Below are 27,917 nucleotides of genomic sequence, written 5' to 3' on the forward strand. Positions count from 1 at the left end.
TGTATAAATTGTAACATTTTTTTTTCTTGAACCTAATAAATGATTGAGACCCAGCTGGAGTCCTTTTTCTTTAATCTTTTTGTTTTGTGTTGCTCTTGGCACTGTTGTCTTGATGTCTTTCTCTTAACACTCTCTCTCTCTCTTTGTGGTTCCTGAATTCATGTCTCAGTTAAGTTTGGCTTCTCTCTTCCTTCTCCCCCACTGAAATTTGGAAAACTGTGGTAATGCTGGTATTCCTATTTTGTTTTCCTGCCCGTGGGTTGTGGCTGGCTGGGACATGTGGCATGGGAGCAAGTGCGAAGAATTACTCGCACAGGGTTTATTAAAGATAATTTAGAGAAGTGTGTTTAGTTTCTCTCCATGTAGTCTGTGCCAAAGTTAAATCACTCTTTTTTTTGATGAGTTTGTTCACTGTAAGTGGTCTGCATTATTGATACAGTTAGTTACAGCAAAATGTTCGGTTAGATTTTTCAAGTTTACCTCTGGAGTTGAATTCTGTATTACACCTTCATCCTGTGGTTCATCTAATTCAGATCAAAGTTTAAGAACAAAAACACTGCTAGCGTTTATGCACACAGCTGGATTAATTTCCCCAGGCACCCCAAAACCAACCAGTACTCTACAGCTGAATTGATTGGTCAGTCGACAAAAAAAGTAAGGGCCGATACTTTTGATAATTGCTAAATCGTTCGAGTCATTTTTAAGCAGAAGTGTCAAAAATCTACAGGTACCGATTTTCTAATTTTCCCAGTTTTCTATGATAGTAAACTAAGCATTTGGGGGTTTCTAACTGTGGGTCAGACATAACTTGGGCTTCAGGTAATAATTAGGACAATTTTCACTATTTCCTAACATTTTATACACCAAATAATCAATCAATCATATAAGAAAATTGGAAGATGAATTGATAATTAAAATATTTGTTTTTCAAGCTTTACAGTACTATGCTATGATAAAATAATTCTACCTTGGCCAGGGTTTCCAATGTGTTAATTACTTGACAGACAGAAAAAAATGAAGTTTGAATGAGTTCAATTAGAACTTAAACATTAAGGTCTTCAAACAAAATTCTGAGACAGGTCCCTCTTCAAGAGTGGGCTACAAGATGGAGGACCTGGCATTGTTGTTACTGCACTTCAAATGATGAAAATTTTTGACATTTGTGATTCATCAAATTATCTACATAATTGATATGGAGTAAACCTCTGGGTTTTGGAGTTCCTGTGGGTTTGGGGCCCCTGGGCAGTTGGCTGCTTTGCCCGGCAAGCTTTCTTGCAGCTTGCGTATAGTTGAACACTAAGCATGAGGCTACCCCCAGTAGGCCACTAACTTAGCTTAGTCAGCCTGGCTTTGTCCAAAGGTAAAAGACCCCACCTACCACACTACTAAAGCTCACTAATTAACCCGTTGTATCTTGTTTATTTAACTTGCACATCAAAAACAGAAATGTAAAATGACAAATGGCTGTTATAGGAGGGATATGTATTGAACTATTTCTTGGTAACTTTCCTGGAGTCTCTGCTTGTTGCCTGGCAACTGGTCCTGACCAAGGAATAGTTCAGCCCCTGTAAAACAGTGAATTGTATTTTTTTATAGTTTGGTCTTTGTAACGATTAAACAAAGAAACAATAAATTATTAAACTTCAGAGTTGCTGGTATTTTGTTGACAGAGGCAGACTAGTTGTTTCCAGTCTTTGTGCCACGTTTACCAAACACACATGAGAGTGCATATCAATCTCATCTAACTCTAAAGCAAATTTCCCAAACTGTCAAACCTTTCCTTTACCATAAAGGGCACTGAAGGCAAATGGAAATGAATATCAGTAAATATAAAAACAAGATTTATTGCTGGAAACATACATGGTGCATCAAAAACAACTGTAGTCATGACGTGGAAAAACCCTGGCAATTTCTCTCCAATGATTTAAAGCTTAAACACAAAAACATAAATTATGTCAATTGCTTATGCCATTTCCACATTGAAGCTTTCTATTTTTTACAAATATATATATATTTTATTCTTTTATAAAATATAGGACTGCATGGAAATTAAAAATACAACTTTCTTTTGTTTCCAAGTGGCCCCGCATAAACTCCGGGCTCAAACTTTGGTTTTCTTACAACAGATCACACAATTTGGCTTGAACTTATTTTTTACCTGAAATGTATCAAACTATCTGATCACTGGTATACATACTGTATTTCACACCATATACATATATGAACAAAAGTTTAATACTGTGCAAACTGCAACTGCTAGTAATCCCTTTGGGACAGCAGAAGGTCAATTCTGCATGTCTGTGTTTACTTGTATTTTACATAGTCCAAACGTACAATGAAAGTATGATTGGCACCTTTCTTTATACAAATGACCAATGTATGTGCTCACTGACATGCAAGTACTGGAAACAATTTTTACTTTCTTATCTCAAGCACACTGAATATTCAATAACAAACCTTTGATAAATAATATCATACACATTATTACACTTTGGGAGCCAGCTTCCCAACATTTTCTCTGCGATTACTGTGTATTCAACATTTTGGTTCACTTAAACTCCTGCATTCTTTTGTCCATCGTGACATTTTTGATAAATAGAGAAATTGAGACCAATGTTACAAATGCACTCAATAGAGTTATGCGACACCTAATAGTCTTATAGAGGTTTACACCTGGGAGAGTAGGCTGAGTTCAAACAGAGAGACCCATCTACAATGTTCATGGTAGCATGACAGAAAGGCCCACCTCCCTTCAAGCCTAGACAGGCGTCTTCTTCCTCACCACCTAGCAAGTCATCTTCCTTGACAGCTCTGTGGGATATTACCACTTCCCAGGTATGGGTGTACCACACTCATACCAGCCTACATAGGTAACATGTGACTTTCCTCCAATTTCTCCAAAGTTGACAGGCTCCTGTCTCATTGCTCTGTAGAATCCTGGTACAAAGACAGAGAAAGGATGACAGTGTCTTTATTTTATCCTTTATTTAAACAGGTAGTCTCATTGATATTGGGATATCTTTTTCAAGTAAGACCTGTGTAAAAGGATAAACATTAAATTTAAATATAAACAGAAAACAAATACACACAACAGTTTTACATTAAGAAAAGTGTAGTCTTATAATCCGTGAAAGAGATTTCAGTTTCAAAGTTTTGTGCAGCTCATTTCATTTGCAGGGATCATTGTACCTGTCATCAGTTCTCCCAAGCTCGGTTTGAACATGTGGTACAGCTAATGTTAAAACATCCTGTGACCTGACATTGTAACTACTGTATTTAAATGAGACCAGAGAGGAGAGGTAATGAGTCAGACTTACTAGTAGATTGCATTTTTCCATGCAAAAGAGAAGCAAGATTGGTTTCTATACAAAAAGCCAATTTTGACCTTCAGTTTGCTTGTCAGGTGTTCAATTTTGGGCCTTGAAGGTGAGTATATTGTCCAGTCAGATTCCAAACACGCAGCTATTTCAATTTGAAAACCTTGAAAAGTATGGATAGGGAAAGCAAGCTGTACTTGCTTAAGTGTCCTTGAGAATAGCATAAATTCGGTTTTGTCAGAATTTAAAACAAGCTTATATTTTATAGAAGATATCTGGAATGTGTCAAAAGAAGACTGTAAATTTGCAGTGGCCAGATTAAGCGAAGAGCCTGTGGCACATAAAAAAGTATCATCAGCATAAAAATGTACATTACAATTTGTAGTGGCAGAGATGATATTGTTTATGTGGTAAATAAAATAGGACCAAGAATAGAGCCTTGTAGAACACCTACAGTAACCTTAAGAGCACTTGATGTGGAACCATTTGAAACTACTGCCTGAGCTTTCTCGGAGAGATAGTCATAAAACCATTTAATGGACTACTCGTCTAGTCCTAACAAGGATAGTTTTCTAGTAAAATATTATGATCAGCAGAATCAATGCTTTAGATAGGCTTATAAAAAGTGCAGCACAGTCTTAATGATTGTCGGGGGGATTAACAATGTTGTTAACAACACATAACGCAACTGTGGCATGATGTATATCCCGACTGCTGCTGCTGTTACATGTTTTTTTGTCTCTAGAAACAAAGAAAGACGTAAAATCATTGTTACTTGTCAATACAAAACAAAATACCTGGCCTGCTTGGTAGCTGGTCAGCCAGCATCTGGGTGCCGGTCCGCCCATCCAGGAAGGAGTCTACAAACTGACAATGGTCCTCACCGTGCCCCGTCTGATCTCCAATGTTGTAGAACTTCCCTACAGTGATGGAAGAGGTAGAAATGTAAGTATTTGGCTATTAAAAAAATAATGTCACACAATTAATCTTCAAAGTTAGCATTGATTTTAGTATTTCACATCAAGGCAACATAACTGCAAATTCATTTATAACATCAGATTCATCTCAAGAATCCTTGTTCCATGTTGGCTTAAAAAAGTAACTTTATATTTCAATTTTTATGCCAATATGGACGAGCAGTCCTTAAAGTGCTCAGGAAAATGGAAATTTGAACATCTATACTTCAATGACAACTGTGAAACTCCATCTGCTGATGAAGATTGTACAATACAGCTGAAAGTAGCTACTAAATGAGCCTTGTAGTTTGCTGGTAGCCCCTGTGGTCCCTAAGCAGCTGCTTGGTTTGCTCGCGGTTCAGTGTAGTTACCATTGAGTGAGTCACTCAGGTAGATCTTGTATCTCAGCGAGTTGCAGAGCTGGATCCCTACAAACTTTCGGTACCAGGTTCTCTTCACATACTGCTTTCCGTTGCATTCAGAGTGGGCATCAGCTTTAAATGGGAATTGAGTCCAGATGGCATCTTTGCCTTTGAAAAAATCATTAGAAGCAATGGCTTAGTATACTATATGTTATCTGTGTAAACATGACCCAAAATTAGAGCAGGTTCAACATTTAAAACAGCTTAACTTTACTGGAACATACAAATAAGAAGAAAAAAAAAAGATAAAATTCACCTGAAGCATTTTCACTCACTCGTGGATCCGCTACAAACGTGTGAGAAAGTTGCAATGAATAACATCAACAGAACAACTTAGCATTAATATACAGTCATGAAACATCTTGAATATTTGTGCTAGACCAACCCAGACTTGTATTAGAACTAGTAAGGGCAAGAGGCCAGTTAGGCAAAGCATTCCATGGTCAGTGTTGTCACTATGAGTTTAAACACAACATTTGATCAACCCAAGGCCATACATCAGCTGCTTTACAATTGGTGCAAATTTAACTTTGTTCATGGCGCTCTGATCACCAGGTGGATAATTTTAATCTCTTAGAAAAGAGCCTCAGAAGACATGTGGTGAGCTGACAAGATCTTAGAGTCTTAATCAGTCACACCTCAGTGCCATGTTGAAAGCGTTAAACTAATAGCCCACCCTCTGAGATTCAAAGTGATGCTAATCGCTGCCTAATAATTAGCAACATATACAATGGCATTAACGACTAATTAGTCTCTTCTGTCAGAGCAAACACATCAGAACTATCTGCTAGTGTGGCTTTAGTGGATTAGAAGGTTTGTAAAACTTGCCTGATTCTGTGCTAAAAGACACAGGATCACTGGACGGTCCTGTTCCCAGCTCATTCTTTGGTGTAACTTTGAATTCATAACTGAAATAGAATACATATTACGAACAAGAAATTTTAGTTACATACACAAAAAAAGGAATAAACCAAGCTTTTCATCTGTATTCCTCCCATTTCCAGAACTGGGGTGCATATTTTCATGCCTTTGGCAGCCAAGTATTGGTCACACACTGTCTCACACACGCAGCGCTGATGGTTATTCCACGTGCTGCGTTCAGACGTCCTGGCAAAATGTGGAACAGCAAACCCAGCCCAGGGGTGGGTTCTGGTGAGTTTAGAGACTCCAGATGCTGAGATGTAATTAAAACCTCGGTGACCCACTCCATCTACAGTATATTTCCTCAGCTTTTGTTTCACTTTGGCCATTTTGTATGTGCAAAACCAAACGTGATTCACTGCATGAGCTGCAAGAGTACAAATGAATCTGAACAAACCTTTAAAGGTAGGTAATAGCTCCTCAGTGCAACTTAATACTTGTGTCTGTCTTCCTAAGGTGAAGCTTACTGATGCAATCAGCCAGTGGTTCAAACATACAGTATTTATTAAGCCATGGGTTTATTTAGACAACCTCATAGTAATGTAAACCTGGTGGTTGTTCCCAAAGTGTGCACAGTAAGAGTACCTGACCAACTGGAAGACTAAAGGGAATAAACTGTAAAGGCAGCATGTCTTTCCTGTTTTTACATGAAATGATTTTTCCGACATAGTGATATCTTAGTCACATACCTGCTCTCCGGTTTGAGATTCTCCACAGCTGTGTGTGTTTGGTTGGTCGTCAGTATGGACACCTCCTCTCCATTCGGTCCTTTAGCGGTGGATACAACTTCATATTCTGACAATGGAGGAAGAAAAATCCTGAGGGTGCTTTTAACAACTCAATTTTACATTTCAGCTTTGAACAGCTACAAATTACTTAATCTCATTACTTTGATACCAGTTGAAAAAGTTGACGATTCAAAATGTAATTTCGAACAGGGTGAGATATTTTGATGAGAGAGGCAGGATACGAGCTTTGGAGTTAAGATCTGACATTAAGAGGCCTCTGAAACATCCAAACATGATTTACCAGTTACCACTTTCTAATAAATGGTTTACATATCAACTTTACCAATAGTTAGTTAATCACTTATTAATTCTTTATAGACAAGTTGTTAATAATTTGAATTAAATTTAGTCTCTTCCGGAAGGTAAGTCCTCAAATGGCACATCGGAGGGGTCTTTTTGTATAATAACGGGACAGATAAAAAGACAAAGAAAATTGTTCTGGAGGAGGATAAACACTGACTGAAGGTTTTTTTTTCAAACCTGGGAACCCAAACACTGTTGATATAAGTTGCCTATTTTATATGTATAAAGCCTTCATATATATTATTAACAAGTAAACAGTTCTGTCAGTCTTAAAAAATATTAGCCTTTCGTTTGCATATACGGTACCTCTGGTCTCATTGTCGGTTTTCTGCCAGTCAAGAATGACAAAAGATGGGCAGCCTTCCACAGTAACCACGGTGAGGTTGGAGGGTGGTATGCGGGGAGGGCCAGTCACATTCTGATCACTGCCCTCCTCCTCATCAGGGAAATAAGCGAGGGAGGAGGTGATAGAGCATGGCTCATCTGGCTTCTTATCCGTCTTGTAGATGACATGGGGAGCTTTAAACAGGTACAATAAAGACAGCAGTTATTCATTTATGCATGCTACCTTTTTCACCATTTTGTTTATTCATTGTTTAGTGGTGAGTAGTGTTGCTGAAGAACTGTGGATTTCAATGATGAAGGCTTTAAAGCTCCAGTGGAGATGTAAAGTGGCTCAGACGATTTCTCACCTATAAAGCGCTTTTTGCCCATGATGTCTACCTCTGACGCAGGCAGGGGCCTGAATATGGAGGAGTTTTCATATATCTCAAAACGGCTGCCTGAAAAGGAAACTGGAGAGGAGTTAGGGCTAGTTTGATGTGCCAGCAGTCCCTGGCAGCTCTCTCTGTCCTAATTTTTACAACTCCTTTTTTTCTCTCATTGCACCTGCTGGCTGCATCACCCATGTATCCTGATTATTATCAATGTGCATGTATTGACTCATACTCTCATACGCAGCTTTTTCAATCACATATTTTCTCACGCTCATAAGGGTATTCAATTTTGTATCCAGGTATAAAAGCAGTTCCTCCTAAGACAAATTCATACTGTTCAGTGCCGGGGCAGAGGTGGTTATCTGCTGTTTTCGTTCTTGCTTGGGCTTGGATGTGACCAGAGGGAATGGCTTCAAGATGGACCCGTCTCCTTGTTTCAGGTCCATGGGTTTATCTGAGGACAGAAAGGAGCAGGAGGAGGAGAAGAGATCAGTTCTTCACCCTCATTATCTGACTCACATTCACACACAGTTGTGGTCCATCTGCTCTGGCCATCTTCACAGAGCAACTCAGTGGCCTTTTCCTGGCTGCTGAAAGAGCATAGATTGCTTGTTGAGTAACATCTCTCATGTTCTTTAAAGGGGAAAAAGGTCTGCCAGAATACATCGGCTGAGACCAAGGATGCCCAGATTCTCAGAACCATGCACATATTCACACACATGAACACGCACACAGGCTTTGTGCACATGAATTCACTTATGTGAACAGTAAGTGAAACAGAGTCCCAAACAAAAGCCATAACAAAGCCACCGAGATGCACTGACATGTACTGTTAAGATAAAGATTGTTTTGTGCATTAGTACACACTGATTCAATGCAAGCTGTTTTGTGAGTTGTGAGCACTTTTTCATTTGCAGACAACAGCTTAAGACAGCAGTTCTCAAACTATGAGGGGTGTAGAGGGATTGCAGCTGAGACTTATTTGACCTCGTGGAAAAATGTGTGGTGGAAATAAAATAAAATGGATTCATGTGGGACTAATAAACAAGGGCACTTTCACACTAGCAAGGCTGTAAAGATAGAGTTTAGCATGTTTCATCTAGACAATAAAACAACATGTAAAGTATGAGATGGACTGATTTTTGACAGGGAAGAAAAGGAAAACAAGTGATGCTCATCAAGCAGTCATGTGAAAGAATTCATAGGAAACCCAAGTATTTGTGCTAAGCTAGGCTAACCAGCTCCTGGCTGTAGTTGATCAAACAGACATGAGAGTGGTATCAATCTTCTCATCTAACTCTTGGCAAGAAAACGAATAAAAACGTATTAACTTACATATTTTCCATTTGTGGAACAGGTGCAAAATCCTTGATAATGTTGTTGAGATTATTTAAATAAAATTAAAACTTGGCTTGTTTTGTTACTTATATCTCCAATGTGGTAGATGGTTGTCAAAAAATAAATTGGTTTACAGAGGGATGGAATCGTAAAAGTGGAGGAAAGAAAAAGTTTGAGAAGCACTGGTTTAAGAAGCTGCTTAAATCAAGTCTTCCCCTAGGCTTGCTATCGTGTGTATAATTACAGTATACAGGACAAGGTGCAGCAGTGTTCAGTGGTCAGTACATTCATCACTGTTGCCCTCACCATGGTCACTGGGTTTCCCCACCAGGTTGGGTCTCTTGTTGACAGGAATAGGAGGATGCAGGACTGCAAGAAGTCATGGGAAACAAGAGTCCATTTCAGATTAAAAATCCCAAATGAAAAAGAACAGCAGGCAGTTGGCACTGTAGAAGAGATAAATAACTGAAAACAAGTGCTGTTGGTTATTTTAATAGTGCAATAATGATGAAAGAATGCCAAGTTTATAGATCAAAAAGAGGGAGACATTTAGCAGGGCAGAGGACTGGAGTAATACTGTGTGCTGAAAACATGAGTGTACAAACACTGGCATAACACAATCGACAACGAAGCACATAAAGCCAGGCAGATTGCATGTGAAATGCTGAACGTTGTGAAGTGCTGCCATAAAGCACTGCCATGGTCTTTAACTAATGAAAACCAGTGTTTGATAACCTTGAATCAATAAACCATTGCTTCAGCCTCTCATCCTAAAACCCCAAGAATAATAACTGAAGAATTCAAAAACTCCAACCAAAACCAACGTATCAATTATTTTATTATTTTGACTCCATTCTATGAATATTATTTTCGATCTGATGCAGTTCGACCACCAAATTTTCCAGAGAATCCCTACACCAAAGAAAATACAAATAAAAATAAAGACCAAGCTATGAGATGAAAGACCAGAACACTCTAAACTCCTTTAATAAACACAAGAAATGAATTGGCTTTAGTGAACTGGATAAGTAATCACAAGGAAGACCAGGGCTTTGTGATGAAAACACCTTTGCTACAAACAGTCAGACTCAGATTTCTCAATGTGAGGGTTCAGTCATATCTACTATTGTTAAACAAGCATAATCTTCTTAAATTGTTGTTGTGATATCTTAGAGGAAGGAGAGAAGCTCTGGAAGGATTGACACGTCTCATAGTTTAGAGATTATCCATTTTTAGAGAAGGGTTTCCAGAGCAACTGCTCCCTTCACCATTTGTCATTTTCTTATCTCAGAGATTCATTAATAATCATCGTTCATTAAAGGAGAGTCTGTAATTGTCCAATTGTCGAGGCAAAAACACCCCAAAAACATTTCTCTTGGATTTGTTTCCTCCTCCCTGGAGCTGACCTCCCTCTGGTCTGCATAAATCAGTGATCTCTGGCATCTCCTCCCAAAAGAAAAGAGCTAAGGCTATCAAGATAACTGAAACGGCACCTGCCAACAAGTCTCGATGAGTCAACACTGAAAATACACAATAGTAGAGCTTCTGACTCATACATTCCATAACTGACAGCTAACAGCAAACATATGCTCATATAAAAAGTCACAAAATATGTTGATGCTGTAATTTGAGTGCCAGTCACAAAAATGCAAATACATAAGATATGGGTACGGGAAGTATGAAGAACTGACAGCTCAAAAGGGTGACGTCATGGTTAACTGGCCAGGGAATGAAAACACAACAATAGTGATACAATGCTATGTCAAAAATACAGTGGCATGAAAAGGTTTGGGCACCCCTGGGCAAAATTTATGTTACCATGAGTAGCCAAGCAAGTAAGTTAAAGGTGACACAATTCTTTAAATTTCAACCAAGATTTTTTTTCTTATTTCCATCTTTTACAGTTTCACAATAACAATAAAAGGAAAAGGGCCTGAAAAAGTCTGGCCATGGTCAGTACTGACTAACACCCACGTAGGTAATAATCTCAGTTTATAGATACTTTTTGTAACAGCTTTGAGTCTTTCAGTTCTTGTTTGAGGGATTTTCGCTCATTCTTCCTTGCAAAAGGCTTCTAGTTCGGTGAGATTTTTGGGCCATCTTTCATAAACTGCTCTCTTGAGGTCTAACCACGGATTTTTTCGAGGAGGATTAGGTCAGGGGACTGTGGGGGCCATGGCAAAACCCTCAGCTTGTGCCTCTTGAGGTAGTCAGTTGTGGATTTTGAGTTGTGTTTAGGATCATTATCCTATTGTAGAAGCCATTGTCTTTTCATCTACAGCTTTTTTACAGACAGTGTTTTGTTTGCTCCCAGAATTTGCTCTTATTTAATTGAATCCATCCTCAACTTTACCAGTGAAATGTTCCAAGTGCCATTGGCTGCAAAACAAGCCCAAAGCATGATAGATCCACCCTCGTGCTAAACAGTTGGAGAGGTGTACTTTTCATGAAATTCTGCATCCCAAACATATCTTTGGTCATTGTGGCCTAAAAGTTTTATTTTAATTTCATCAGTCCACAGGACTTGTTTCCAAAATGTATCAGGCTTGTTTAGATGTTCCTCTGCAAACTTCTGATGCTGAATTTTGTGGTGCAGATGCAGGAAAGGTCTTCTGTTAACTCTTCCATTAAGGACATATTTGTGCAGGTGTTGCTGCATGGTAGTACAGCGCACCACCACTCCAGTGTCTGCTAATTCTTCTGGAAGGTCTTTTGCAGTCAAACAGAGGTTTTGATTTGCCTTTTTACTAATCCTACGAGCAGTTCTCTCAGAACGTTTTCTTGGTTTTCCAGACATCAGCTTGACCTCCACTGCTCCCGTTAACTGCCATTTCTTAATTACACTACGAACTGAGGAAACAGCTAACTGAAAACATGTTGCTATTTTCAGTAGTTAGTTATTTTCAGTTATCAGTTATTTTAATCTTCAGAGTGCTAGGCAGCTGCTTAGAGGAACCCATGGCTGCTGATTGTTGGGACAAGGTTTGGGGAGTTAGGGTGTTTATAAAGCTTTGAAATTTGCATCACTCTGCCTTTCTTAACAATGACTGTGAACAAGCCATGGCCCTAACAAGCTAGAGCTCAAATCTCTTGGGGTGCCCAAATTTTTGTGTGGTGCTGCTTTCCTGTTTTTCACTTTAAAATTGTACAAAACAAAAATAATACACTAATCTTGATTAAAATGTTGAAAATAATATCCCACCTTTAATTTTATGCGTTTTGGAGCTCAGGTCATCTTCTACTCACTTTAATATTCACAGTAACAGAAATTTTGACCAGGGATGCCCAAACTTTTTCATACCACCATATGTATGTCTACTACTGTATATAATATGATCTGATCTACATTATATAATTTCTACAGAGGGTGTATTTTGCTTGCTGTCTCACAAAAAACCACACAAACAGCAGGCCAGGCCTCTGATGTGCCAAAGGCCTCAGGCTTAGATCTGTGGTTTAAAACAGCAGCAGAGGTGTGAGCGCTAGTTTCTGTCAGAGAACTTATTCTCCAGGGCAAGAAAGTGAAAATACATGCAATCAAAACAGAGATTTACATTAAGTCAAAGAAAATATTCCCACTGAATTACATACCAGTGTCTCACAACACTATAGTTGTTGCATTTGCAACACACAGTAAGATTTCATAGATGGACACTGTCCATTACACACCTGCAGTCCACTACAAACGACTTTGAAGCAACTTCAAGTTGAAATGCCAATGTGAAACAGAACTCAATAAAACTGTTGAGGACATGCTCAAATTCACATTTTCGCAAAAATTACACTCTATACCTCTTTTTTGTGGCTAAACGTATTCTCAATATAAAGTTACAAAGTGCTGTTAATGTTATATAAGTAGTAAAAATTAAGTTGCATGTAATTTTAGTTCATGGAGGCAGGAAGGTGAACTGTGTGAAGATTACGTCTCTTAAAAAAAGTTAAAAACAGTCACTACGAGCTTTGTTATTGGATGTGCGTGCAGGATGGCAAGCAAAACAACTATTCTTTTCTGTAGAGTTGCTTCCAGAGAGCCTTGCGACTCTTTGAAGACCTCTGAAACGGTCCAAGTTTCCAGACATAACACACACCAGCTGTGACATGGGACTGAAGCACAACCTGTCTTCACAACTCCGAAAAACAAGGACTGAGTGGAGCGTCACAATTAATAAATGTGCTGGTTTGCATTACTAATTGAGATGGATGCGGTTGCTCTAATTAACTGAGCCTGCCTGGCAGAATGGAAACAATGTGACTGACCAAAAAAAAGGGCATACCACATTCACCTTTCACAACAAGCAGGCTAAAGCTATTCTCAAACTAATTGAAACCATTTCCTGATTACAGTTCCATATGTGCTGTAGACTAAATAATGTAGAGAAGACAGGTATATACCAAAAATTGAATCACATATGGCTTCAGCCCCTGTCAAGTATAAGCTACTGGGACTATACGTATTGGACAACACAGACCACAACAGACACAAAACGTCACACTGACAGACAAGTTGAAAATCAAAATGCATGAGAGGATTGTGACAAAAGCACAGATCAATGTGACTGTGTTGGACGGGACATAACAGTGCCTCTTAGGTTAGTGAATGAGGAACACTGAAAAGTGATCATCTTGGTTTGTCTTTACCGGGGTTTTCTTTGGACCACACCACAGGTTTAGGTAGAGCATTGCCCCTATGATGCGCTCCATCGGCTGCTGGAGGGAGAAAAAGGTTTGTTATGAAATGCTTTGTGTCAGAAGAAAGTCAGAAAGAAAAAGGTTTTTGTCTTTCTTTCTTACCATGTATTTTCTTACTTTCCTAATTTCCATTGTTAGTGACAAAGCCTGAAACTTGTTTGTGTTTTCAACCTGGTTTTACAGATGTTCTGGATTTACAAATGGAATTGACTTCATCTCTTGACATTTCTCACTTTCTTTTCTTCAATAACTCTTTTGGGAGTTTTTGGGTGTGTTTGAGGGAGGAAAAGATTGAGAGAGAAAGAAAAAAGAGAGACAGGCTGTAGCAGCTGTACTGTCTGCACTGTGCTTGGCTTGGCATGGTTGGTATAAAATGTGGTGTGTCCTGGCCAGTGCCTTGGCCAAATTTCCCAGCCGGCCAGTATGAGGGACCATAAATCATATTAACGATCCTGACCCCAGAAACGCCACTACTGCTCTTGGTAAAAGGTGTGAAATACACACCGAGCACATATGGCACAGCATGGAGAACATATGGACTGTGAGAAGAGGTGAAGCAGAAGATAGAACCAGAGAAGGAGAGAGGCACATACATTCAAATGTCTATTGTATATATTCAAACACAGATCATGTGCTAAATCAAGAGCCATGAGTTTGATGTCTTCTCCTGTAAATACACAGCTGCGGAAGAGAGTGTTAGAGAGTGTTGACAGGAGAGGATAACCTGAGGTAGTTGCTTGGGAAGAGGGAATGAGAGGATGGGAAGTGAGTACTCCATTACCCCCAGTTGTGCTGGAGCTGTGAGAAGAGGTGAATGTCTTGGATGGAGAGACTGGTCTGACACCAGTACGAGAGGAATGAGTAGGAACCCTGGTGCGAGACAGCGTGTTGTTTCTTCCTGCTGGAGGAACTGATGAGCTAATGGGAGAGCGAGGGACTTCGGGAATGGATGATGTGTGGTCACCAGTACCTATATGTGCAGAAAGGCAATTGGGGAGGTTAGGGGTGATCCACTTCAAAAGTTGACAGCTTTACCTAAATGGAATAAATGATAGAGCACATCAGTGAAAAGAATGTAGAAGAGTGGATAATGAATGGAATGACAGAGACACATAAATGAGATCAAAAGCTAACCAGACTGCTCTGGTTGTAAATGGGCAGGGGTGAGGTGACTGTGCTGGACTGAAAATGGAGGCACACATGGAGGCACGGATAATGATGGGGTGGGGTGTGTAGAGTGGTAGGATGGAGATGGAGATGGGGAAGCAGCAACATCATCCAGTGGTTTGAAGTACAACTGAAAGCACTGGGTTCCACGTGACTTGACGAAAAAGCAGAGATGGTAATGCAACACACATGTCATGGTGTTTACCATGATTGTAACTACCAGCTCTCTCTGTAGCCAGGGCAGGTCTTGGTAGAGGCTTGCCCTCTTCTGGTGGACTAGGAGCTGTATGAAAGAGAACTCACTTTTTTATCTAAGATAATATGTATATGAAAATATTTTTGTCTTTTAAAGGGGGCATTTCCTACATTTGTTTTGTAAAATACAAGGGGAAGATGGCTGGTTTTAAATCAATGCAGCTAAAAAGGGTATTTGTTGTGATCATGGTATCCATTAGTTGTAAACTCATACATCTATTAAGACAATGCTGAACTTAGGAAGACCAATTTATGTCACAAGTGCATATGGACTCTCAGTTTCTTTTTACCAATTCTGAAAATCGGAGGAATTTATTAACATAATTCCAACAATAATTTGAAATGACATTTGTCATTCCAACAAAACGAATCAAATTCTTTTGAATTGTGTTTAAAGAAAAAAAAAAGAAACCCCTGTATAAATACAACCAAAATTTCAAATCAATATGCCCCTTTCAAAATATTATTTGAGATAAGGTCTTAATGCTTAATATTGGATTGCTGATGGCAAAAAGTAGGGACTTTACCAGTAGGGACTGTCTGCCTTGGGGTGATCTTGGTGGGATCAGAGGAGGTCTTGGTCTTAGGCTGAAACGAAAGCCCGGGTTGAGGTTGTGGTTTGGGCCTAGATGCAGGGTGTGGCTTGGGTAGAGGTACAGATTGGGACTGACCCTGGGTCTTTGGTGGAGAATGCAGTTGGGGAATCGGTTGAGTATTAGGTATGGGCTGGGTCTGGGTCTTTGTTAGTGGTTGTGATTGGGGCTGTGGTTGTTTTTTTGGCTGAGTTTGTTTTTGATCCCTGGTTTGAGGCTTTGGCTGTTTTTTTGGCTGAGATGGTAGTTGAGGCTTTGGCTGCATTTTTGGGTAAGATGGTGGTTGGGGCTTGGGTTTGCTCTTTGGTTGAGGTTGTGTTTTGGGCTTGGGTTTGAAAAAATTGATCTTTGGTTCAGATGTTTGTTGAGCCTTAGGCTGCTTCTTGGTGTTTAGCTGAGACTGTGGGTTGGTCTTGGGTTGAAGCTGTGTTTGGGTTTGTGGCTGAGCTGTAGATTGAGATTGTGGTTGAGGTTGGGGCTGGATGTGAATCTGTGGTATTGCTCGTTGGGTATGAGGTATGTGCTGGGTCGTTTGTTGAGGTGTATGAGGATGTGACACAGATGTGAACTGGGGAGTGGATTCAACGTGCGGTTGAAGCTCAGTTTTGGTCTTTATTTGAGGTCGTGTTTGATGCTGGTCCCTGTTTTTGGGGTGGGGTTGAGGTTGTGGATCTACCTGGAACTGGGTTGTGGTTTGAGGCTGTGTTTGGAAATATGGCTTTGGCTTAGACTGTGATTGAGGCTGGGTGTGGAGTTTCGGCTGGGGTGGTTTTTGGGTTTGACTTAGGGTTTGGGGTATGGGCTGTGATGTTGGTTGGGGTTGTGGTTGAAGTTGGGTCTGGGATGTGGGCTGAGATGTTGGTTGGGGTTGTGGATGAGGTTGGGTCTGGGATTTTTGTTGGGATTGTGGTTGAGGTTGAGTCTGTGGTGTGAGCTTTGATGTTTGTTGGGGTTGTGGTTGGGTCTGGGGTATGAGCTGAGATGTTGCTTCTGGTTGTGGTAGGGTGTGGGGTATGAGCTCAGTTGTTGGTTCTGTTTGTGGTTGGGCCTGGGGTACCGGGTGGGATTTTTGTTGGGGTAGTGGTTTAGGTTGAGTCTGGAGTAGGAGCTTTGATATTGGTTGTGGTTGAGGTTGAGTCTGGGGTATCAGCTTTGCTAATCTTTGTGGTTGAGTTTGGGGTATGAGCTTTGCTATTTGTTGTGGTTGAGTCTGGGGTATGAGCGTTGATGTTGGTTGGGGTTGTGGTTGGGTCTGGGGTATGAGCTGAGGTGTTGGTTGTGGTTCGGTCCGAGGTACCAGCTGGGATGTTGGTTGGGGTTGTGGTTGGGCCTTGGGTATGGGCTGAGATTTTGTTTGTGGTTGGGTCTCGGGTACTGGCTGATATGTTGGTTGGGGTTGTGGTTGTGGTTGGGTCTGGGGTGCGGGCTCGGATGTTGGTTCAGGTTGTGGTTGGGTCTTGGATATGGGCTGAGATTTTGGTTCAGGTTGTGGTTGTGTCTGGGGTACGGGCTGGGATGACGATCGGGGTTGTGATTGTGGCTGAGTTTGGGAATAGGATTTTAGCTGAGGCTGAGCCTTTTCATGGAGCTTTACTTGAGGGTGTTGGGGTTGGGGCTTTGGTTGTGGTGTTTGTCTATACTGTGGCTGGAGCTGCTGGTTTGGTAAAGGCTGTATGAGGGGCTTTTGTTGTGGTTGACTCATAGGGTGCCCTCCATATTTTTCAACATGTGTCTGGAGGACTTGCACAGACGCCATGGTGGGTGTAATGTGTAGTGGAGGACGGAGCTTGGGAACTAATGGGACTTCCAGGAAAGGAGGCAAGACAGATCTGGAGAGGTCTCCTCCTCCTGGGTGGTCTAAGAGAGAGAAAATATGGCCATGAAGCCACAGTACTGTGCTGTAAAATATAATTTTAATATAATATCCTATAGGAAACATTCCTTTACAAAATGTTTAAAAACAAAATATAATTTTATTATCTAGAAAACGATGAAAGAAAGAGATAAAGACAGTTAAGGAACAACTGAAATTTACATCAGCATAAGTGCCAACAGCTACTGGCCCAAGAACTCAGAGCTGATGTTGGACTAAAGCACAGGTTATACAATAACTCCTGACTGGCAAGAATCTGATGAAGGGTGTCCAGTTTCAAAGGCAGACAGACCATATGGAGGTATTTGCAATGTAACATCCGTGTTACTACAGACAGACTCAGCTACCGGGGCCGGGACTCCTGTGAGTGATAACCATCCAAATCCATTGGCTGTGCCGCTAAGAGACAATGACACATGAGGGTTTAATAGTTGCTGATTGATTGCTTGCTGTGGGATTTTGATGGACCATTCTAAATTGATTGTTCAATCTGATCAGGTATTCATCTCAGGGAGAGAGAATGTCAGAAAAAGAGGAAGTCAGAAAATAAGAGAGTGATAAATACAGCAAGAAGGCAAGCAAGAAATAAATAACATGGCATTTCAGGTATTTAGTGCCTCTACTCAACTTTGCCTAAATGGAGACTATAGCTGTGTTTGAATTCAGGGACTGGATCTTGCAAAAACTGCAGCCCATCAAAGCGGGTCTTTCTGAAGTTGATCCTCTTCCCCAAATGAGACAGCCTAGCTTCACAGACACCAAAACTGTGGTGCTTGGATGTACTCCTTGTTCATTTTCAAGTCAATAATTTTCCTCTTCATCATAAAGAACTTGTCTTCAAATGCTCAACAAAGCACCACAAAATACAAAATTGGTAGCCAAGCTCACAGTTTCATTTCAGCACGATGGACTGCCTGAATCTAAATGCCTGGTAAATATGTTGTCCCATAAAATTTTCTGAGAGAATGAGTTGACAAGGATCACCTGTCTACCATCGCCACTACAGTTTGGACTGTGGGATAATAAGGGTTGCAAAGAATACAACAATTGCATCCCTCAAATTCAGGCTGCATTTGAAGGAACCTTTGAAATTGAACAGGTCTATTTGGTTGTAATCAGCTGTATCCATGCCCTGAATTGGGACATAGCATTTGTATGGAAAAAACCCTTGCTTTGTTTGATACGAACCAAGGTTACTTGTAAATATAATAACAGAAAAATGTTAGAGAAGGGGACATGGGACAACAGGGTAGTACAGGTTCAAGAAAAAAGAAGATAAGAGATATTCTGCTGAAGTTCCTGCTGGACAGAGAGGAATGTCTGGTGCATGCAGATCTGTCATGCAGACTTCACACAATCGCCTTCCTTGCATTGAAAGCAAAAGCCTTAGATTTGTAATCAGCAAAAATTGTGATGAATGATCATACTGTAAATACTAAAAGAAAAACGATGGGTTTAAAGTGGTGAAGAAATGAGAGGCAGATAAAAGAAAATTAAAAAATGGGTATATTTGAGATATGACTGATCTGAATTTGCAGCACCTAAACAAGGGTCTCAGTAGTGGCTAAAAGTAAACTCTTTCTCAAGACTGGGAATGGTCCTCTACAGTACTTTTTGGTAGTGGGCTTGTCCACCAGATTTCCATTTCAAGTCATGTCTTGTGATAAAATTGTGTAAAATATACCGAGCAAATCAGTCATTGTTAAAATAACTGAAAAAAATATAACAGATCCTTAATCCCATCATTAAGAATCTTTTCAAGCTTTGTTGTTTTACTAAAATGCCATGCAGCCAAGGCCACCTACCTTACACTCATTGCAACCCAAATAGCTGATACCACCAGCTGGTTTCCACTGGGAGGGCTGAGCTACAGTACTTACTCATAGCATGCCACTCTTGCTCATGCAGCTAATTACAAAGATCACTGTAAAGCACTGAAAGCCTCTCAATTCAGTCTGCCAAGTCTATGATTGCAGCCGGAATGAGAGCCATGAAGCTTTTCAAAAAGAACTATGATTCACAGTTTACCGAGTGGCTGTTTGGTGACCACAGGCAGTGTGGGTCCAGGGGTCGACAGAGATTCCTGTCTAGTAGTTGTGGTTGGAGCTGAGAAATATAGTGTATGTTAGTAGACGTCGGAGAAAAGTTATTACTACAAGTCCTATAGAATGTACAAAAAATGGTGTATGTACAGTAAACAATGACCTAAGACTTACAGCAGGATAAAAGAAAGAGTCAAGAATGGTCAGACGTAAGGTCAAGAGTTTTTTTCTGACCGCTGAACTCATTTTTAGGTCAGAAAAGTCATTACCAAGAGTTGTCTTTGAGGCTATATTCCAGGAGACGGGCACTCTGCCCTGCGTCTTGTTATGGACAACTGACAAGGACAAAGGAAGAGAGATTAAAGTTAAGGAGGCAACCCTTAAAATGCCTTCAGAGTCCTCAAGAAAAGAGTATGAAAAGGAATTATGTTCATGCATCTATTTCACTATGACAAAATATGTTTTGGAAGAAACATTATGTCCATCGCATTATAGTTTTCTTAAACACTATCAGGCCGGTAATGTTCTAATCAGCATATTCACTGCCAGTGTTTATCAAGTGTTTATTCCTACAACCACGAGGGGGCAGTGGAAACAAACTATGAACACAACTCTAAAATTGTCCAGTATATAATCACCTTTTAAGGTGATATTGAACTTGTTAGCAAACAGTTGCCTATTTACGCATCCAGCAGTTATGGAGCAACGTAAGCATTTATTTGAAGCGTGTTTGTCCCCCTGGTGAATGTTAGTCCAATATTCACTCTCCTTTTAGCTTCGTTTTTGGGCTTCACTAACTCCTGGTGGAATATCTAGCTCTTCAGCTGCTAAGAGCTTTTTCACCAGCTCATTGCTAACTAACTTTGCTGTTTTGTGCAGGGCAGGTAGTGTACTGTGGGTTTTTGGAGCTTTTTTGCTGAAAACAGCTGCCTGACGTGGCGAAAAATGACGCTGATGAGGGTAGTGAGAGCAAATCAAAATAGAAAAGTTATGGGCCGTAAAACCAAAACAATGAATTGACAGAGGCTTAAACGATAGAGCAGAGGGAAACTGCTGAGTCAGGTGGCAATTGCCTGTGGGTTCGTCACTATCAGCGCCTGTTTTTGCAATGCACAGTCATTTTTTTGATCCATTGTTGGTTACAGCTGCATATAAATGTAAGTAAAGTGGGTAGACTCACTAATGCAAAATAGGTGAAAATGAATATAATTTGTGGTGAACTGGGTTGTGTTTTTTGTCTATATACTGGCCTTCATATAATAATACTATATGAAACAAATCTTGATTTTTTCAATATAATATTTTATGCTAAGCCTCTCATCATGGACACATAGCTTTGCAGTACTTGGCATCTGCAATAAACCTGCAATAAACCTGCAAAATGAAAATTATAAATTAAAAGTGAGAAGTGAAGATGATGAGGTTCCATCTGTGAAACAAATCTAGGTTCTGGTTAAAATTCTTCCAGTCCTGAGTCTTAAAGCAAGGGTCAGTAAGGAGGGCTGAAACATACATTTCTGAGCAGTGATAAATCCTAGTAGGTTATAAAAATTCTCATACTGCATTAAAAAGGGTTCAGTGGGTTTGATCAAAAGCAGTGTGTCTCTATTGGCTTACCATGGTGAGTAGCTAAGGGGAAGGAATGCGGACCCGGTGTTAAAGGTTTCTGGTGGGTGAAAGACAAGAAGAAGAGGAGAAGGGTGAAGAACTGGTCATTAGTCTTTGTAATGGTCACAACAAGTCCAGGTATTAGCATTTTATCCTCAATGTCATCTATTTTTCTTTCTTTTTCTCTATGTTGCCTAACCCTCGGCCCTGTGCTCCATGTCGAATTGGTAAAGTCCCCGATGAGTAGCTTGTTATTCAAAGTTTCCCTCTAGAAGAGCAAGTGTTGCGGCTGATTCTCAGCAGCTGTGATGTTTTATGGGTTCGTGGCCAGGAGCATGTGACACAGCAGCCCTGCACTGTAAGAAAATCAATGCCACCTTTCCCCTCTCAACTCATTTCCACACCTTTATCTTTCCTTCCCTGTCCCTCCATCTAATCATTCTTTTTTTTCTCTTTTATTCTAATCCAGAAGTTAGCTAGCTACAGACTGTTCTCTTGGCTTGGCCGGACCTGGCTGCACTGATGCTGTTTCCATTGAGTAGTTGATGGAAAATTAATGAGGCAAACAACCCTGAGAATAGCATAAGCTCACTAAACTGCACAACACAGGTTCTAAAGTCTATTGCCTGATCCAAATACACACCCTGTTCCCATAAATATTCATTTTGAGTAGAGGGAATTGTACCTGTGCAGTCTCACTTCTCTCACTTGTCTGATACTCTTATTTCATTTAGCATATTCACCAACTATTCCTACCTGTATCCACATATCAATAGAATAAGATTCTAATGTAACAAAATGTCATAATATTAGTTGTAATGCTTTGGTTATGGTTTGATCAGAAATTTTAAAAAGTGTGTCCATTACATACCACAGGATTGACAGGCCGTTTAAAGATTTTCCTGATGGCCTTCTCTAGAAACACAAGAGAAAAATCAGTAGAGAAGTCAGTAAAGTGGACCTAACTGAAAGCAAAGGAACTAAATAAAACCACATTTCAAACTTGCTTTGCTAAAATTTTGTGTTTAATCCAAGATGACTGAAAGGGAGAGTTCCTTAGCAGTGGCTTAATAAAAGTAAACCACAATATGGTTCTGATTCAGTAACACCGTCCAGTATCTCAGTGTCTCAGGGATTATATTGCATATGTAAATGATGTCACCATGGTCGTTCGAATCTAATCAGTGAACACTTAGTCAGCATTTGCTACTATCTATTCACATGTGGAAAAAAAACACGGAAAACACTTCTAAATTAGGAAAAAAGACTGTTCACTAAATGACTGAACAAACAAATTTTTACACAGAAAAAATATTGCAGGAATGTTTAGACTGTCAAAACTAGACAGAACAGAAACAACTTGAAGCAATACTCTGTAACAGTGACTAACAAAGCATAGATTAGTCTTGATGAAATGTAATAAAATCAAAATATTTTTTGTCCACAGGCAACCAGATATCCTCCTGACCAATTTATAAATCCTGCTAAAATAGAACAGGCCCTGCATGCTTTGTGCCAAAGATCACAGCAAGACTTCCAGCATTTTCTCACACTAATCATCAATCTGTGCTTTCATTTAGCAGGTATGGCAATGACATACTACCTTAAAGCATTAACAACTATCTGAACTATGAAAAATGTTTATTCTGAAGAACAGAGGCACATGCAGGAAGTGGTTTGTTGTTAATAAAACCCACCTAAACTCTTTTTTTCCCCGGAGCTACAGTATATATATTTCATCACAGATACATATGCACTGATGAGCCAAAATATTATGACCACCCCTGCGTACTATGCTGTTCGAGTGCCACCAAAACAGCTCCGACCAGCCGACCCACTCTACAAGAACTCTGAAGGTGCCCTGTGGTATGGTGGAAGCAAGGTGGAGCTGCCGTGGATCAGACTTGTTCCAACACACCCACCACAACCCTGTCGCCGGTTCAAGGTTTGTCCCTCCTCTGACCATTGTCGATAGGTACTCACCACCGCTGACTGGGGGGCAACTCACGAGCTTTGATGTTTTCCCGGTTTTAACATCCAGATACCACTGATGTACAAAAACATTACTGATCCTGATGGCCTTTACCTTTTCAGGATACTCGGTTGTTTTCCCTGTGGTGTTGCACAAGAGCAAGTGGTACTTTGGCCACTGAAATGGAGATGAGAGGATCATGTAAAAAAAAAAAAACTGACATCAAACATACCATCCGTCCCCCCTGTGCTTATGTTGTGAATGACTGGCTTGCTCCACACTCCACTGGCATCCTTAGAGTTGGGCTGGACACCAAACTCATAGACTGTGTTGGGCTTCAGATTGTCAATGACCGTGTCACTAGTTGGGCAGGTCTGGTAGTTCCACTTCCTGTTCCTCTCACGATAACGCACTGTATAGTGTCTGAGACAAAGACAAAGGACAACAGAGTATATTGTCGTAGAAAAACTTTAAATACTATGTCCATGAAGAATCTCAGTCATTGACATGATCTGAAGTGTTCAAGAAGGAAGAAGAAAATGGATTTGCTGTTTATGTCTTGAAGACATTTTGTCAGTCATTCAAGAGGCTTCATCAGCTCTGTGTTCCCAGGCATTTAAACCTTTTTAGGGACATTCATGCTTGCGTGTCACAGTAGAGCTGATAGAAGAACTTTTAGATACCATAAAAACCTTTTCGTTTCCTTATTGTATAGTTATTCCAACCATGCTGATCATGTTCTAACAACTGCAGTGTTGGGGGTTTGATCTTGGCTCAGGCTCCTATTGAAAAACATGTGCAACCCTGGCAAATATGTCAATTTCATATTTTCATGTTGTGCAGTTTAATACTGTATAATACTACGAACTGCACAGTTACTGTATAACGTCCTGATGCTGGGACAGAAGTCTTCTCCTCTTTCCTCAGGGTGTGCTTCTATTTCTTCATTCAGATGACATATATGAAACTATATTAGACATATAACCAAGAGTGGAATGAGACCAAGTTTTTCATCGAATGCTTCCATAATGTTTAATTAATATGAATGTTGTAATAGTAGAAGTTTAAAGACAGCGATTTATTTTAGAGCAGGTAAACTGTGTCACGTGTGTAATGTGGGTGGACTCTCCTAAACAAGAGAGAGAGAGAGAGAGATTTCACCTTTTCACCATCTGTTTCTATGCTTACCAAATCTACCATACTGCCAGGGTACATGAGGTGAAACGGCTGAAAATGAAATCTCCATGCGCTTATACATTCACAGGATTTGCTCTGTCTTCAGTGGACATGTGCATCCAACTCTTTGGCCTGACGTGTGTGTGTTAGTGTGTAAGCTCACCCATCCTCTAGACAGTCATTCATGACGTTGCCTTCATAAGGGGTTTTCAGCAGCGTCCCCCAGGATAGGAGCACTGAAGTGGGCGTTACCGACCCAATGACTAAGTGTAGTGGCTTCTCCAGTTCCACTTTACCTGAGAACAAATGAACATGTCTTACTTTGATATGCTATGTCTATGTCTGAATGCCACTTTTACCATGTCACCTTGATGGTGATTTTTTCCCGTGAAATTCTTGTACAAGCCATACCTGTGCACTGCTTTTTCACCTCATTGGTCGGGATGGGCTGGACAGCGATAAGGTACTTGGGCTCAGCATCTAAAAACAGAAGAAGAAAAACTAAAGGTTAGTTATATTGTAGATCCTCTGAGCCTGCACACTCTTGTCTCCCTTTTAGCCATGACTGAAAAGGTCAAAATACAATTCACATTCCTCATCTTTCATCTGCATTGAAACAATGCAAAACACACAAATCAACAGCCTCTCTTACCAAACTCAGTCTCGTACGGCTGCCCGTTCTCAGGTAACTGAATGAACTGTTTGGAGAACATGCCGCTGCCGTAGCCCAGGATGTAGCCCTCAAGCTTGGTGTCAGCGTTGGGACGCAAAAACTTCATCACGATGGTGTCTTCTGTGGCGCTAATGCGAACTTTCATGTTCTGACGTCGCACTGTGGAGGCATGATAAGACACAGTTGTTCCATTTAATGTCCAAATAGTTTCTCTTAGTCTTGTACTGTTTTTGAGACACAAAGAAAAAAAGGAGGCTCTGCCCACTGAAGTCCGATGCAATTATTTAATGATAAAACCAAGCTTTCAGTCACTGTAGGCTTTCATGGTTGCCAGAAGTCTCAGAGCTTCTAATGACATAAAATACAGCACACCTGTGCTTTCTCATGCAAGCATACATTGAAAATGCATGCAAATGATATAAAAAAAAAAAACTAGGACAAATTAACACAGAGAGATCGGTAAATCAAACAAACAAACTTCTTTTCTCCAGAACGAAAAGCTTGCAAGAAAGAGTTCACAGAGTTACATAAACAAACCTGCACCTTCCCAAATTCAACACTTCTCACTGTCTCTTCTCCAGCACTTCACAGGCACACTCTAGGACTACATTCAGTCAAACCGGATTTGCTAGTCGTTTAAGTTTTGCTGAGGTGTAAGTTTTACTGAGAGCTAATAATGGTGATTTTATTAAGAGAGCAAAACGCTAGGAGAAGTACGTAATAGCACTTTTTATTGAGAGCTTTCTCACTGGGTAAGACAATTACTTTTATAGAGAGTAAAGACGTTAAGGATCTGCCACTTACAAGCATCATAAACTAAATATGTTGCAGCTTCTATATGAGCTGTTAGTGGGTGCAGGATATGTGCCCGCTCTCAGAAGTGGCTTTTGAAACGGTTATCCTGTTATTGTAAATCAGAATCTGTGAACGTGGCATTAAAACCCGAGGCCAGTAAGGCAATGTTAAGGTTGTGTTGAGTTCACAAGAAAATGGTATGAAATGATTCGTCCGCACACAGACAATTTTTCTTTTTCTCACACACTCACACACTGACATCACTTGACAGGAAACTGCACATTTTCTGCCAGAAGTGACAAAGTGTACAAATTGAAGTCCCAATCAGCAGATCTTGGGGAAAGATATCAGATGAGAAAAGGAAAGGGCGGGTCATAATAAACCAAAGCCAAAAAGATTAGAAATGAGATTTTCTACACTGTTCAACACCACCACGAAAACCTGACTTGGTCTGAGATCTTGGTCAGAGAAAAAAAGAATAGTGGCAAATCTACATATTTTATTTCACTCTTTACTACTTGACCATCAGAAAATTATAATGGTTTATGTAAGTGATCATTTCACAAATCCAACGGTATTGATGAAGCTAAAGCTGATGACTCTGAAGCTCAAAAATTCTTGATTTGCTACACAGTTTTTATTGAACAAACAACAACAAGAGTCATATCTAGCCTACATAGTGGTAATGCTGAGGATTTAAAAAAAAAAAAAAGGCTCATTCATCGGCAACAAACAGAAAGAAAAAATGTTTATATTTCTGTTAGTGTTTTTTATGGTCTTTAAAGTGGTTTAATATTGCCGGTGCTGTACAAATAAACTTGACTTGACAGCCCTTGCCTAGTTTACATGTGACAGCATGTGAGTGATGCGTGTGTGCGCGTACACCTCTGACACCGATCAACAAAATGTAAAATATTGCAAACGGTTCCCCAGTTTTCAGAAAGCTGGCTTTGTTATTTTAAAATAATATTAATGGATTTTTTTTTTTTTTATTCAGTAAAAAAAGAGGTAGGTAAGTTAGTGAAAGAAACATCAGTAATGTCCTGTGCAACAGCTGTATTTTTCTTTTACTTTTCCAGGTGAATAATGTAGAGCAATATTCTTTGCTATAGTTACAGAGAGTTAAATTAATTTGCTGTTATTTTTGGAGCATTTAAGCTTGCTGAAGTGACGGACAGTGCAAGGCTCAAAGGGAACACTCAGGCCAATAATGGTAGAAAAGCCTGGTGTGATCTCTGTCCAAAATTGTGACAAAAGGAGGACAGTTCGATAAAGGATGTATATTATTGTCAGGTCCTTGCATGATACCCCATAGGCAGCTTTTAGCGTCTGTAAATCCCATGGGAAATAATCTGTGTTTGGTATGAGGGATTTATTAGCTTTGTATTGACGTTGGAAAAAACTTAGTCATAAAGGTCAGACTGCGGGGATGTCAGCTGCCAATCTCTCATGGGGGGAGCACACAGCATGTCAAGATTTTGGTAAAGTTTGGATTTCAAACATTTTTGTTATTACTCAGGTTCAGTATCTCTGCCAAAGGCAGGCTGGGGGACGATAGACTTCATTCATCACAACTCTGTATGCCACTTAAGTGAGTCGTTGCCAACCAAACAAACTAAAGAATTCTTGCTTGTCAGTATTGCTAAATTGAATCAATCTTTTTCATAAATGCGTGTGGAGCACACCATAACTAGTGAACAGACAAGCACCTCTAAGTCTCTGCAAGCACAATGCATGAAAGAATTTTTTTTTTCCCTCTCATTACTTGTCCCTGCCATGGGGCCTCTGAAACTAGCCAAGACTTGGGCATGCTAAAAAATTAGCCAGTTTGCAACAGGCGCGCATGCATCGGAAAACTCGGATGAGTGCAGCTGGGCCAGAAGTGTGACTGAGAGTTGTTGGTGCACATGTAAAAACAATAAGCAACACGAGTGCTCGCTTGGATGATAAATTGTGAGCACTAGTGATAAAAAGATATACAGGTTTGTCTAGTGAAACCTGTTTTTATTAAACTCTGATTCTGTTTTTTAGAATTAAGAGCAAACAAGTAAAATAAATTATATTACCGTCTCCCCTGTTTCTATCATTTTTATTCCACAGTGGAAATTACAAAAGAGTCTGCGGGGGCTTGAACCTCCACTTCTCATGGAGTACAAGGTTTAACACAATGGACTTTCCACCTGATTATGACTTGTACTGTATGTCTTTGGCTCATATTAACGCTTCATAGCACTAAATGAAACAGTGGAACTTTGCAGGAATTATGCCAACAGCTGCCAGATGACAACACAGACACTGACAGTGCAATAGGGG

The 27,917-nt window shown here is 40.1% G+C and overlaps 1 protein-coding gene across 14 annotated transcripts in view; it reads right to left on the reverse strand.

Moving 5' to 3' along the window:
• Positions 1-1,818: 1,818 nt before the first annotated feature.
• The window catches only part of LOC120801421 (target of Nesh-SH3), a 31,530-nt gene continuing 5,431 nt past the window's right edge, over positions 1,819-27,917 (reverse strand). The window contains exons 2-23 of one of the 14 annotated variants that reach the window (XM_040148413.1): positions 24,789-24,968; positions 24,548-24,616; positions 24,300-24,432; positions 23,193-23,383; positions 21,860-21,903; positions 20,998-21,046; positions 19,650-19,715; positions 19,367-19,444; positions 15,400-17,322; positions 14,838-14,900; positions 14,175-14,420; positions 13,400-13,468; positions 9,068-9,130; positions 7,758-7,877; positions 7,400-7,501; positions 7,014-7,226; positions 6,306-6,411; positions 5,524-5,603; positions 4,952-4,981; positions 4,645-4,803; positions 4,115-4,237; positions 1,819-2,937 (exon numbers count right to left, since the gene is read on the reverse strand). In XM_040148413.1, coding sequence (XP_040004347.1) covers positions 2,822-2,937; positions 4,115-4,237; positions 4,645-4,803; positions 4,952-4,981; positions 5,524-5,603; positions 6,306-6,411; positions 7,014-7,226; positions 7,400-7,501; positions 7,758-7,877; positions 9,068-9,130; positions 13,400-13,468; positions 14,175-14,420; positions 14,838-14,900; positions 15,400-17,322; positions 19,367-19,444; positions 19,650-19,715; positions 20,998-21,046; positions 21,860-21,903; positions 23,193-23,383; positions 24,300-24,432; positions 24,548-24,616; positions 24,789-24,968 — 4,223 coding nt within the window. In that variant the 3' untranslated portion in view covers positions 1,819-2,821. The other 13 variants (XM_040148417.1, XM_040148415.1, XM_040148416.1 and 10 more) reach the window with 13 other exon arrangements.

The sequence above is a fragment of the Xiphias gladius genome, chromosome 16 (genome assembly GCF_016859285.1).
Source record: "Xiphias gladius isolate SHS-SW01 ecotype Sanya breed wild chromosome 16, ASM1685928v1, whole genome shotgun sequence".
Classification (NCBI taxonomy): domain Eukaryota; kingdom Metazoa; phylum Chordata; class Actinopteri; order Istiophoriformes; family Xiphiidae; genus Xiphias; species Xiphias gladius.